This window comes from Jaculus jaculus, chromosome 8, assembly GCF_020740685.1.
Source record: "Jaculus jaculus isolate mJacJac1 chromosome 8, mJacJac1.mat.Y.cur, whole genome shotgun sequence".
Taxonomy (NCBI): domain Eukaryota; kingdom Metazoa; phylum Chordata; class Mammalia; order Rodentia; family Dipodidae; genus Jaculus; species Jaculus jaculus.
The window spans coordinates 113,608,618-113,622,265 of NC_059109.1; the positions used below are offsets into that span (position 1 = coordinate 113,608,618).

General features: G+C 40.8%; 1 protein-coding gene across 7 annotated transcripts in view; it reads right to left on the reverse strand.

The window, feature by feature from the left end:
- The window catches only part of Ncoa6 (nuclear receptor coactivator 6), a 139,378-nt gene that overhangs the window by 65,821 nt on the left and 59,909 nt on the right, over positions 1 to 13,648 (reverse strand). For all 7 annotated transcript variants that reach the window (XM_045155745.1, XM_045155744.1, XM_045155743.1 and 4 more), the window contains one exon: positions 5,276 to 5,398. In XM_045155745.1, coding sequence (XP_045011680.1) covers positions 5,276 to 5,398 — 123 coding nt within the window. The remainder of the gene's footprint in view (positions 1 to 5,275; positions 5,399 to 13,648) is intronic.

Consider the following 13,648-nt stretch of genomic DNA (forward strand, 5'->3'; position numbering starts at 1 on the left):
CTACTATCTTACCCTCCAAGTAGAGCCCAAACCAAGACAGACAAGTATTCACATGTCTCCTATGCCAAAAAACAGATTTTTTCTTTTCTTTTCTTTTTCTTTGAGGTAGGGCCTCACTCTGGCCCAGGCTGACCTGGAATTCACTCTGTAGTCTCAGGGTGGCCTTGAACTCACGGCAATCCTCCTGCCTCTGCCTCCCAAGTGCTGGGATTAAAGGCGGGCAACACCATCCCTGGCTAGCACAGATTTTTTTTTTCCCTAATCTACCTTTCACTGGAAAGTCTGGCTTCATGAGGAATTTTGAATTCTTTTATTTTTTACATGCGTAGTATGTGTGGTAGTGTGTATGTGTGTTTGGTATATGCATGAGGATATGCAGATGTACAAGCTCCATAAGTGCACTTGAGGAAGCTAGGGGTACATCAGGTGTCTTCCTCTTTAAAAGCTCATGTGTGTACTTCCTTGGATACAGTTCCTTACTGATTCTGTAGCTTGCCATTTTAACAAGACCCAGTGACTCTCCAGTCTCTGTTCCCCATAGGCCTGGAGTTATAGTCATGTGTGCCTGTGCTCAGGCGTTTATGTAAGTACTGGGGAATAAAACTCAGGCAGGCCCAGGCCCTTGTACATGTTTGACAAGTGTTCTTTAGGGGTTCTGAATTCTAACTTCAGTTTTCAGGTGGAACCACGAGACCTTTCTGGCAACCCAAATCTCTTGCCTCTGCAAAATCTTTTTTATTTAATTCATTAATTTGTTTATATTTATTTATTTTTTGAGGTAGGGTATCACTGTAACTCAGGCTAGAATTCACTCTGTAGTCTCAGGGTGGCCTTGAACTCACAGCCATCCTTCTACCTCTGCCTCCCAAGTGCTGGGCTTAAAGACATATACCACCACACCCAGCTAATTTGTTTATATATATATATATATTTTTTTAAATAATAACTTATTTTTCATTCTAATATGTGTCAGTGATACACATTTTATTCTGAGTGTTTTCTAGAAGTCTTTGTTTCAAATAGAAAAGAAAATTGTAGTAAAAGAGACCTTGTAGCATTATAAAGAATTATACTTAAGGTCCACTTGATGCAGTCTAGAGTGACTTGCTCAGGCACTTGAAATAGAATTAAAGCTACAATCATCAGGTCTTTAAAACAATTCTAAGTGAAACTATTGTATATATAAAAAGTGCAAATTGTCTTTTACATTCAGATTCAGTTTCAGTTAAATGAAGGCACTCCGTTAATACAGTTTCTTGCATGTCTGTCTGTTCTGTGATGATCTTTTTTATTTGTAGGAAGGCCTGGTCAACATAAGATACTACATTTAAAGTACTTGGCTAAGTACTAAGCAGTTTTTTTTCTACTAAAATTTTAAGTATTTGTTATAACCAGGTTCTACTGAAATCCTGAGGCATTATCAGAAACCCCACATGTTAGCCCTGACGTATCCTCTGTTGAGACTTTACTGTGGCAGATGAGAGATGGTACACTGAGGCTTTCTCATGCTGGTACGTCTTGTCTATCAGGCATCCATACTGGAGAGGGAGTACTCTTTAGAGAGCTGGTGGCTCTGGTGCTAGTGAGCTGATCACCCACTGTCACCTCATCAGTCACTATGATGTTGGGCAGCTCCTTTGTGGTGGTGTACACCAATTTCTTCGTAAATAGCTTCTGTAGTGACAGCCGGAGCTAAGGGATAAAACTCCATTACCTTGTAGGAATTGGGTATTTGAGAGTGAAGGGGGGGCTTACAGCCACTGCAAACGAACTCCAGATGTGTGCGCCCCCTTGTGCATCTGGCTAATGTGGGTCCTGGGGAATCGAGCCTCGAACTGGGGCCTTAGGCTTCACAGGCAAGTGCTTAACCGCTAAGCCATCTCTCCAGCCCCCAATCTGTTTATATTTTAAGACAGTGTCTCATCAGGTTACCCATACTGGCTTTAAACTCATGATTCTAAGTGTTGGGATTATAGGCTTGTGCTACTATAACAGTTGTTTAAGTTTTTCATATTTGACTTCTTTTTTGCTGAGGAGTTTCTTTGTCTTCCTAAAATCTCAGCTGCATGTTAAAGATTATATTTCCTCTAGCACTTTTAGGTGTTTTGTAGTTAGAAAAAGACAACAATCTTTCAAGGGTAGAAGGCTGAACTAGATCTGTGGTTCTCATCTTCAGCCAATTTTGTCCTCCAGGGGTCATTTAGCAACATTTGGAGATATGTGTAGTTGACATAATTAGAAAGAAGGAATGTACAGTGATGCTGCTAGCATCTGGTGAGTAAAGGCCTAGGATACTACTAAATATCCACGTTTCACAGGATAATCTTTCACAGTAAAGAATTCTTGACCCACTGGGCATGGTGACACACTTTTAATCCCAGAGCTCGGGAGGCAGAGGTAGGAGGATGGCTGTGAGTTCGAGGCCACCCTGAGACTCCACAGTAAATCCCAGGTCTAAACTAAAGTGAGACCCTACCCCAAATGTCAGTAGCTGAATTTAAAAATCCTTGATTAAATGATTATAATGGTATCCCCACAAATCTTGAGATTCCATAAAGGCATAAAAAAATAGACTATGAATTTAGTTTTATTTGTAAACGGCTTTTGCAAGCCAGGTGTGCTGGTACATGCCTTTTATCCCAGAACTCAGGAGGCAGAGGTAGGAGGATGGCTGTGAGGATTGCTTCGAGGCTAGTGAATTGCAGATCAGCATAGGTTAGAGCAAAACCCTACCTTGAAAAAGAAAACAAAAAGCCTTTTTTTTTTAAATCAGCTATTTTTCTGTTGCCAATGCTAAAAAATAAGTAGTCCCAAGACTAACTGATAAACAAAGATTTCCTGAATATATATATCATTTATTATTGTTTTAGAGGGGAGCTAACATCTTTTACTTAGAGAAATTCCTCTATTAGTTTAATCTAATGTTTTGTTTATAATCTTTAAGACCCAATAAATAAGTGAGAAAAGGAGCCCTAAAATATGCTTGGCAGTAAACAAAGATCCCTGAGGGTTAAAATGGTAGATAATTACTAACTGTTCTTGGAATTTGTGCGGTAAACTTCCATAATCAATATCTTTCACTAAATACCAATCTAAACTGATTTCAACTTAAAGCTTCTTAGTTTCCTATGTGGTAATGAACTTATGGCACTATAACATTGGCAGATATAAGCATAAGAGAACTTGAGATAAGTGTGTTGGTATCAGTTCAACAAGAATCTTAACAGGTTATGCCTTGATAGGATCCCTAACATCATATTTAGGACATAATTAAATTTACAGGCAACTGAGGTCAGATAATACTAAGTCCTATGGCCAGGAGTTGAGACTAGAACCTAAGTTTCCTGGCTATCCCACCAGTGTATTAATTTTTTCATTAACTATAATGTAACTTGGCTAGACTCTTCTATGCTGTTTCTGACCCTGGCTCTTCTAGCAGTGGCAATGGTGATACATATAATTTCTCATCAAGCTGTCTTAACACCACCTTCTTGGACCTTTGTGGGGGACCACATCTACAGATATGTCAATGGGTTGAGTATTTTCTATTAACTATATGGCACTGGCATTCCACAGCAGCCCAACAACCATAGGTCCTGACAGATGCATCAAACAGGATCCCAAGGGGATGGAGGATATAGTTCACCAGTAGAGAGCTTGCCTAAGTAGTTGTGAGGAACTCAAGAAATGTTTGCTGCGTGAGAAGGCACATCTACCTTCAAGCGTGAACTCCATGTCCTTGGCTACAGTTCAGAACAGCAATTTACAAAACTTAGTTCTGGGGCTCTGGAGATGGCTCCACTGTTTAAAAGTGCTTGTTTGCAAAGTCTTCCTATCCTGATTCAATTCCCCAGCAACCTGGTAAGGTAGGATGCAAAATGGCACATGGGTTTGTGATCCCAGCATGCCTATGACAATAGAAGGAGGAGCCAGGAGAATCTGGACTCAAGTTTGTAGCAGCTAGAGACCTGAGTGCTGGAATTAAAGGTGTGTGCCACCATGCCCCGCTCCCAAGCTCAAATTTTGAAGGAGAAAATTTAGAATCACTAGAAAAGTAAACAATTGTAACTCAAATTCTCCTTTTCTCCACTGAGACAGGCAATTCTTCTGACTTACTTTTGCATACTGGGACTGCAGACATGTGCCATCATTTCCAGCTAACACTCTTAAAACATTTTCTTCCACACTGGTACAGAATCCCACATAAACATATAAGTACTCTCAGTTTTACAGATTCTCGGACTCAGAAATTTGAAGTTGGAAAACTACATTCTCCACTACAGAAAATGTCCTTTCTATTTTTGTTTTTTTAATCTGGTATATATGCACAGATGCCAAAGCACCTGTGTAGAGGTCAGAGAATCACTCTCTGATTGGCCCTCTCCCTCCAACTTTTTGAGGTAGGGTCTTTTATTGTTGCTTACTGCTTCACTGGCAAACTTCTGGGGAAATTTTATGTCTCCACCTCCCTTCTAGTTGTAGAAGCCCTAGGATTACAGAAGTGCACCACAGTTTTTAGCTTGTATGTGGAGTCTGGAAAACTAAAAGTCAAATACTCAGAGTTGCAGAGAAATACTTTATCCACTGAGTGAGTTCCCCAGTCCCTTCATGTCTATTTCCAACATTTAGTATAGGCCCTGTTACATAACAGGAAATCAATGTTTACTTCATGGCTCAGTCTTCAGCTCTTAAAAGACATTATTTTGAGCCAGGCGTGGTGGTGCATGCCTTTAATCACAGCACTCAGGAGGCAGAGGTAGGAGGATTGCCGTGAGTTCAAAGCCACCCTGAGACTACATAGTGAATTCCAGGTCAGCCTGGGCTAGAGTGAGACCCTACCTTGAAAGCCAAAGACCAACAAACAACAAAAAAATATTTATTTGCAAGCAGAGAAAGAATACAGACAGACAGAGAGGTAGAGAATGGATATGGCAGGGCCTCCACATACTGCAAATAAACTCTGGATTCATATGCCACTTTGTGCATCTGGCTTTACGTGAGTACTGGGGAATCAAACCCAGGTTGTTAGGCTTTGCAGGCAAGCACCTTAATCACTGACCCATCTCTCAAGACCCTCAGCCTTCATTTTATAAGCCAGATTGCAAAGATCATAAGCTTCATGCTTTGTTACCCTAGCCTCCTTGGAAGTGGTCTATGTCTCACCTTCCTGTCTGAGTAAAGATATGGGTATGCCAAAAGGACTCAGATGATCATACCTTACCAAATTAAAAAAAAGGTAAACTAGAAAAATATCAAACAGTTGAGTAGAACTCACCTGGACCACCTGCCATGGGAAAGCCTGCTTCCATCCTAACAGAATTCCCGGATGCCATGGGTCCATTCATTCTCACATCTTGACTTCGGTTTTGAGCCAAAGCCAGGTTGATAGCACCTTCCCCTGAAAATGACAGTTAAGTTATTAAGTGGAAATAAAGATGCAAATTTTATTTAAAGACAGGTAAATAAGAACTCTCTCTCTCTTTTTTTTTTTTTTTGGAGGTAGTGTTTCCTTTAGCCCAGGATGACCTAGAACTCACTTTGTAGTCCCAGGCTGGCCTCGAACTCACAACAATAATCCTCCTACCTCTGCCTCCTGAGTGCTGGGATTAAAGGTGTGCACCACCATACCCAGCAGAACTTTATATTTCTGTGATTTTTAAGAGTTGTGGTAAGATTACCACCATAAAAGAGTGGGTCAATACTCTACATATGTATGTATGTATGTATGTATGTATGTATGTATGTATGTATATATGTATGCATATACAGACACACGTTTTTTAGAGAGAGAGAATGAATGGGCATGCCAGGGCCTTAGCCAGTGCAAACAAACGGCATACACATGTGCCCCCTTGTGCACATGCGTGATACTGCATGCTTGCATTGCTGTGCATTTGGCTACGTGGGACCTGGAGATTTGAACATGAGTTCTTAGGCTTCACAGGCAAGCACCTTAACCACTAAGCCATCTTTCCAACCCTCTATTTTTTTTTTTTTGAGGCAGTTTTGCTATATAGTCCAAACTAGACTTGAACTCATGATTCTCCTTCTGCTTCCTGAAGGCTGAGATGACGGGCAGCTGAAACTGCAGTCTAACTGGGTTTTTGTCAACCCATCTGAGTAGGTTTACTCACATGAAGGACAAAGAGGTCATAATCAATTCTTATAATCATTAATGATATTTAGCATCACAAAGCTTGGAACTTTTAATATTTCTTTTCAATCACCTCAGCAATTAGAGGGGGAAGAGTGAAAGAGTATGTTTCAGAAATTCAAGATCCTTATTTCTTTTTAGGAGTTTAATAGTCAGAAGGTAGAGATATGAGTAAGTTTAATGGAGAAAAATAGGACAGGATAAGGATATTGCTATACTTCAGGGTAGGGATACTTGTGAGCAAATCACCAATTTCCTAACTGTAACATAAAAAGGCTTTCAGCAAAAAAAGTTATAAAATGAAACTAAGACAGGTTTCTAATAATCTACTTCTGTGACACCAGATAATAAGACTTAGCATTTATATAGTTTTTTCCCCCCTGGCAATGCTGGAGATTAAACCCAAGGCCTTGTACATCATAAGCATATGTTGTACCAATGAACTACATTCCCTGAATAGAGTTCTTTATGCTTACAAATTTTTATCCGAGGTTTTTTTATTTTTAAAATAATTTTTATTGCTGGGCATGGTGGCACACACCTTTAATCCTAGCACTTGGGAGGCAGCAGTAAGAGGATCACTGTGAGTTTAAGGCTACCCTGAGACTACATAGTGAATTCCAGGTCAGCCTAAGCTAGAGGGAAACCCTACCTTGAACCCCCCCCCCAAAATATTTATATTTATTTATTTGAGAAGGAGAGAGAGAATGGGCATGTCACAGCTTCCAACTACTGCAAACAATGCCAGAAACATGTGCCACCTTGTGCATCTGATTTATGTGGGTTCTGGGTACTCAAATGTGAGTTCTTTGGCTTTGCAGGCAGCCATCTCTTCAGCCTTTATCTGAGTTTTACATTAGCCTAGCAGGTAATGTTTCTAGGATTGTTCTTATTAAATAGATCCTAAACTTAGAGGTAACTTAAATCTTATTTAGGCTAAAGTTGAAGCAAGTTCAGATTGCTTCTTGCACTTAGTACACAATATTGACTAGTGTTACTACAGAAGACAGCACCATTCTATGGACAATTACAATCTAGCTATCCTGTCACTATTAGCTAAAGGGCTGCAATCTCTAAGACCTTCTGAAGCCTAGGGTCCTGGTTTCCAGTCTGAAGAGAAAGCAAGGAGATCCTAGGGGCACAGCACAATTTCTTCTAGCCTTTCACTGATTTAGGATAGATTTCTTTCTGGTTTTGTTTTTTAATTTTATTTACTTGGGCTGGAGGGATGGCTTAGCAGTTAAAGCACTTGCTTGCAAAGCCAAAGGACTCATGTTCAATTCCCCAGGACTCACATAAGCCAGATACACAAAGTGGTACATGCATCTGGAGTTCATTTTCAGTGGCTGGAGGCCCTGGCACACCCATTCTCTCTGTCTCTGCCTTTCAAATAAATAAAAATAAAAAATAAAGTAATTTTATTTATTAGAGAGAGAGAAAATGGGCATACCAGGGCCTCTAGCCATTGCAAACAAACTTCAGACACATGCACCACCTTGTGCATCTGGCTTATATGAGTACTGGAGGATGGAAGCTGTATCCTTAGGCTCCGTAGGCAAATGCCTTAACCACTAAGTCATTTCCAGTCCATTAGGACAGATTTATGTGTGTACTTTAACCAAGGAAGATGGCTGGTCAAAGGAACAACATTCTTCCAAAAGGAACAATCACTAGAGTTTACAAAATGCTCTAATTTGCTTATAGGAATGGGGGGGGGAGGGAATATAGGTCTTGAGGGTCTCCATTAACATGAAGAAATGACTAAAATACCAAACTTGCTAAGATCACTCTAATCCGAAGAAGTCTTTGGTTGGTTGGTTCTGTTGTTTGAGACAAGGTTTCAACTCTTTAGCTCAGGCTGGCCTTAAACTTATAGCATTCTTCCTGCTTCAGCCTCTTAGGTTATTGGGTTTATAGGTAAAAGCAACTATGCCTGGCTTTCAAAACAGAATACGTTTTCCTTTAATTCCAGCACTTGGGAGGCAGAGGTAGGAGGATCGCCGTGAGTTCAAGGCCACCCTGAGACTACAGAGTGAATTCCAGGTCAGCCTGAGCTAGAGTGAGACCCTAACCTCGAAAAACCAAAACCAAACCAAACCAAAACAAAACAAAACAAAACAGAATAAGTCTTGAAATGACACTAGACTGTTACTGTCTGCTTAAAACTATCCCACTGCTTCCCACTGTTTTAGAGATAAAAGCCAAACTTCAGAACTGGAGAGATGGCTCAGCAGTTTAAAGAAGCTTACTTGCCAGCTGGTCTGGATTCAGCCCAGGTTCAAATTTCTAGTAACCACGTAAAGCCCGAGGCACAAAGTGGTGTATATGTCTGGTATGTGTTTACCTGAAAATTAGTTGTGTGCCTATTTTTTCTCTACCTTTCTCTACCTCACAAATAAGTAAATAAACTATTTCTTTAAAAAGCCAGACTTCTTAACCGGATCTACACAGCCTCAAATTATCTATCCAGTTCCATACTGCTCAACAGAAATATGAGCTATACATATAATTTAAAATTTTCTAGAAGCAAGAATAAAAAGGTGAAAATATAATATTGTATTTAATCTAATATATATAATATATTACAATTTTTAAAATTTTATTTATTTGCAAGGAGAGAGAAATAGGAACAGACAGAATTGGCACATCAGGGCCTCCGGCCACTGCAAATGGACTCCAAACACATGCTCCACTTTGTGCTGCATATGGCTCCATGTGGGTACTGGGGAATTCAACTCAGGTCATTAGGCTCTGCAGGCAAGCACCTTAAGTACTAAGCCATCTCTCCAGTCCCAATATATTATAATTTTAATGTACAAATGTTATAGAATTACAATGAAATTGGAACTCATTGTGTAGCCCAGATTGGCCTTGAACTCACGGTGCTCCTTCCACCCCAGTCTTCCTAGTGCTGGGATAAGGTGAAAGCCATCACACCTAGCTCTAATGAGATAGGTTACATTATTTTCTTAGGATACTAAGTCTTTAAAATCCATTGTACTTGCAGCAGAAATCAACAGGGACTAGCCACATTTTCACGGCTCAACAACTGCATGTGGCTTATGGCAACCACACTGGACAGCTGTAGACTTTGCCTGTCTTGATCTAATCTCATGCTATTTCTCCTTAAATGATAAGGATTCATCCTCAATCATTTTGCAGTTTCTTAGGCGTACAATGCTGCTTCTCACCTCAAGACTTTTGCTCCCTCATACTGTTTCCTCTATCTAGAATAGTGCACTCTTCTTACAGTCAGTTTCTCAAAAACATTTTTTATTTGTTGAAACTGGTTCTATGTAGCCAAGATTAACCTGAATATCCTATGTAGCCTAGGCTAGCCTAGAATTCACCTTCTTCCTATCTCCATCTGGTGAGTGCTGATACACCGCCATGCACAGCAATTTCTTTCATGTAAGCTGTGTGTGTTTGTGTGTGTGTGTGTGGTTTTTTTTGAGGCAGGGTCTTGGTCTAGCCCAAGCTGACCTGGAATTCACTATGTAGTCTCAGGGTAGCCTCAAACTCACAGCAACCCTCCTACTTCTGTCTCCAGAGTGCTGGGATTAAAGGCGTGCGCCACCATGCCTGGCTTCTTTCATGTAATCTTAAGTGTCACATGCCCTAAAAGGTCTTCCCCAACCATTTCATGCAAGGGTAGGTCGTCCTTATCAGAACATCTTGTTATTTCTCTAAGGTACATCCCATGAATTTTTTTTTTTTTTTTAATTTTCTCAAGGTAGGGTCTCACTTTAAGCCCAGGCTGATCTGGAATTCACTATGTTATCTCACGCTGGCCTCAAACTCATAGTGATCCTCCTGCTTCTGCCACCCAGGTCCTGGGATTAAAAGTGCGCCACCACACCCAGCTGCATAAAACTACTTATTCTTGTTTTCTTATCTGTCTCTTGCATTACTATACAAGGATCATCTTAATGATAAAATAATAATAATAATGAAGTAATAAAATATAATAGTTCATTACATGTGTTGTTCCAGTGTAATTATGAACAGCAATACTCCACATTCTTTTTTTTTTTTTTTTTTTGGTTTTTCGAGGTAGGGTCTCACTCTAGCCCAGGCTGACTTGGAATTCACTATAGAGTCTCAGGGTGGCCTCAAACTCACGGCAATCCTCCTACCTCTGCCTCCCGAGTGCTGGGATTAAAGGCATGCGCCACCATGCCCGGCTTGATCCTTCTCATTCTTAAGTATCTTAACTTGGGCAGTAAATGACCGAGTCATCTTAACAAACAAATGAGTAGTCTACTTATCATAACCTTACCAAGAATTATAGAAATTTTCATATGATGCATGGTTTCTGGAAAACTTCACATTCTAGAAAATCTTGCCTTGACAAATGAATTTTATTTTTTTGTGGCAGGGTCTCACTTTTACCCCATGCTGACCTGGAATTCACTCAATAGCCCATGATTTAGATAATCAGGAATTTACAGAAGGGTCACTAAATGTACCCAAGAAAACACATCTAACACCTTGGCCAAAACTCAAGAGAGAGGAGGGTGTAAGAACTATCCACCAATGGAGAACAGACCACTAAGGAAGAACCTCTCCCTCTGCCCTTGCAGCAGACAACAGGACAGTGACAATGATTCTTATAACTTACTTTTGCTTGACTACCAGGTTAACAAAAGCAATAGCTGCTGCCATGATTGTCAGGCATGAAAAGAGAGAAAAAGAGACCACCTGAGACACATGAAAACTCTTTTTGTATTGTGATGATCACTGCTAGTTATGAATGACATTTCTTAAAATGAGCAGTATCTTTTTGCTTCTTGGCTTATACTGTGTCTTTAGGTTATAGCTATAATACTTGTAAGTAGAAGAACAGATTATTGGGGGTGTAAAAGCCTAAGTGATGTCAAGGGAAGAGATTGGGTAAAGGAAGGGTGGGGGGGAAGGCTAATAAAAATCTAAGGGGGTATGAAAAAGTCATATGGAAACCTACTCTTTAGGACAATGGTGCACAAAGAAGCCATAGATTGTTACTAGAAAATTTTTAGTGCCAACAATAGGATACCTTCCAGTAAGTTTTGGCCAGGGAATACCCTGATGCCCCCAAAACATTACAGACTATTGCCAAAGCTCTTGTTTTCCCACCAGGAATAGATGGTAAGACCCTATTGCTGTTGATTCCACATACTTGGGCTGTAAGGTCACTGAGAAATCCTGTTAGAGCTGAGCTGAAAACCTCCTGTGTGTAGACCAACTGACAGAAAGCTGGAAAAAGCTATGCATGCCATCCATGGGAGAGCGAAATCACTAGTGGAGATAAACAACAGTGGACACTACAAGCCTTAAGTTTGGCCAACCAGGCCAAATGATCCAATGAGTGCAATAGTGGCATGTCTATTATGGGGGAAACTAACAGCTCACTAACTGGACTGGAGACCTGCTCCATGGGAGGAAATACAACTGAAAACCTATGATAGGGGAAGTCATGAGCCCTAGGGGTATAACACCTGAGGGTATCTGGCTAAATGCATATGTTATGCTCACCTAACTGCCCAGAAAACCCTTCTCCTTAATGTTTATAGCCATTCATTAATGCTACTCTCACTTTTGGTTAGAGAAACTTCTATTTTCAGATGGCAATGACCTCTGGGATGACTCAAAAGGCACCATAGTGCTAAGAAGAAGTGACAGAGGAGTGCTCAGCACTAAAATATCTCTATCACACCTTCCAAAGCTCAGGGTCCACTGCAGAAGAGGTGGAGGAAAGAATATAAAGGAAGGGTAGGACTCCTTACAATGCTCTTTTCCAGACACAAAAAGGCCTGGCTATCCATGACCTTGCAGTGCCTGGCACTACTCACACAAGACCATCGTAAGAGGAGGAAAAGATGATGACATCGAAATAAAAGTGATATGTAGATCCTAGCCACAAATGTTTAGAATTGTGTGTGAGCTGGAATCAAGAATTGGTAGTAGAGACCAGTAAGGTAGAAAAAGGCTATAAGGGAGGGAGGAGAGGGGAGGATTTAAGGAGATGGTATATAAGTAGAAGAACAGATTACAGGGAGTGGAATGGCCTAAGCGAGGCCAGGGAAAAAGACTGAATAAAAGAAGGCTAAGGGGAGGGTCAATCAAAATTCAAGATATGGGCTGGAGAGATGGCTTAGTGGTTAAGCACTTGCCTGTGAAGCCTAAAGACCCCGGTTCAAGGCTCGGTTCCCCAGGACCCACGTTAGCCAGATGCACAAGGGGGCACATGCGTCTGGAGTTTGTTTGCAGTGGCTGGAGGCCCTGGCATGCCCATTTTCTCTCTCTCTGCCTCTTTCTCTCTCTCTCTGTGCTCTTAAGTAAATAAATTTAAAAAAAAATGAGGTGGTTTTTAAAAATTTTTCCTTTTAAAAAAATTCAAGGGCTGGAGAGATGGCTTAGCGGTTAAGTGCTTGCCTGTGAAGCCTAAGGACCCTGGTTCAAGGCTCAATTCCCCAGGACCCATGGTAGCCAGATGCACAAGGGTGTACAATCATCTGGAGTTCATTTGCAGTGGCTGGAAGCCCTGGCACGCCCATTCTCTCTATCTGCCTCTTTCTCTGTCATTCTCAAATAAATAAATAAAAATTACAAAAAAAAATTAAAAAAAAATTCAAGATATTCTGAATAAGACATATGAAAGCCCTTTTTTTTTTTTTTTTTTTTTTTTTGATAATGGAACATCCAGAAGCCATAGATTGTTACTAGAAAAATTTCAGTGCCAGTGATGGGATACCTTCCAGTGAGTTGTTGGCCAGGGAGGACCCTGTTGCCTCCAAAACATTACAGGCTATTGCCAATGCCCTTGGTTTCACACCAGAAACAGATGGTAAGATCCTACTGCTGAAGATTCCACATGCTTGGGCAGCAAGGTCACTGAGAAATCAAGTGGGGGCAAGCTAAAAACCTTCTCCCTGTAGACCAGCCAAATGAAAGCTGAAAAAAGCTGCACTGAATGTAGCTCTATATGAGACAGAAGTCATCAGTGGCAAAAAACAGTGGACACTGCAAGCCTCAAGTTTGGCTAAGCAGGCCAAAAGACCAAATGGGTGCAACAGTGGCACGTCTGTTATGGGGGAAACCAACTACTCTCTAATTGGACTGGAGGCCCACTCTATGGGAGGGAATACATGCTTGGTACTGAAAACCTAATCAAAAGCCTATGGTGGAGAAGGTCATGAGTCTTAGCAGTGTAATGCCTGCTCTTGTTTGGCTAAATACATATACTATGCTCACCAAACTGCTCTGTAAGTACTTTACCTAATGTTCATACCCACTTTTGGTTAGAGAAACTTCTCTTTTTGGATGGCGGTGATCACTGGGATGACCCAAAAGGCAACATGGTGCTGAGAAGAAGTGATGGAGGAGTATCCAGCACTGAAACATCATTATCACACCCTCCAAGGCTCAGGGTCTATTGTGGAAGAGGTGGAGGAAAGAATGTAAGAGCCAAAGGATGGGTATGACTCATTACAATGTAACTGTCCAGAGAGAAAT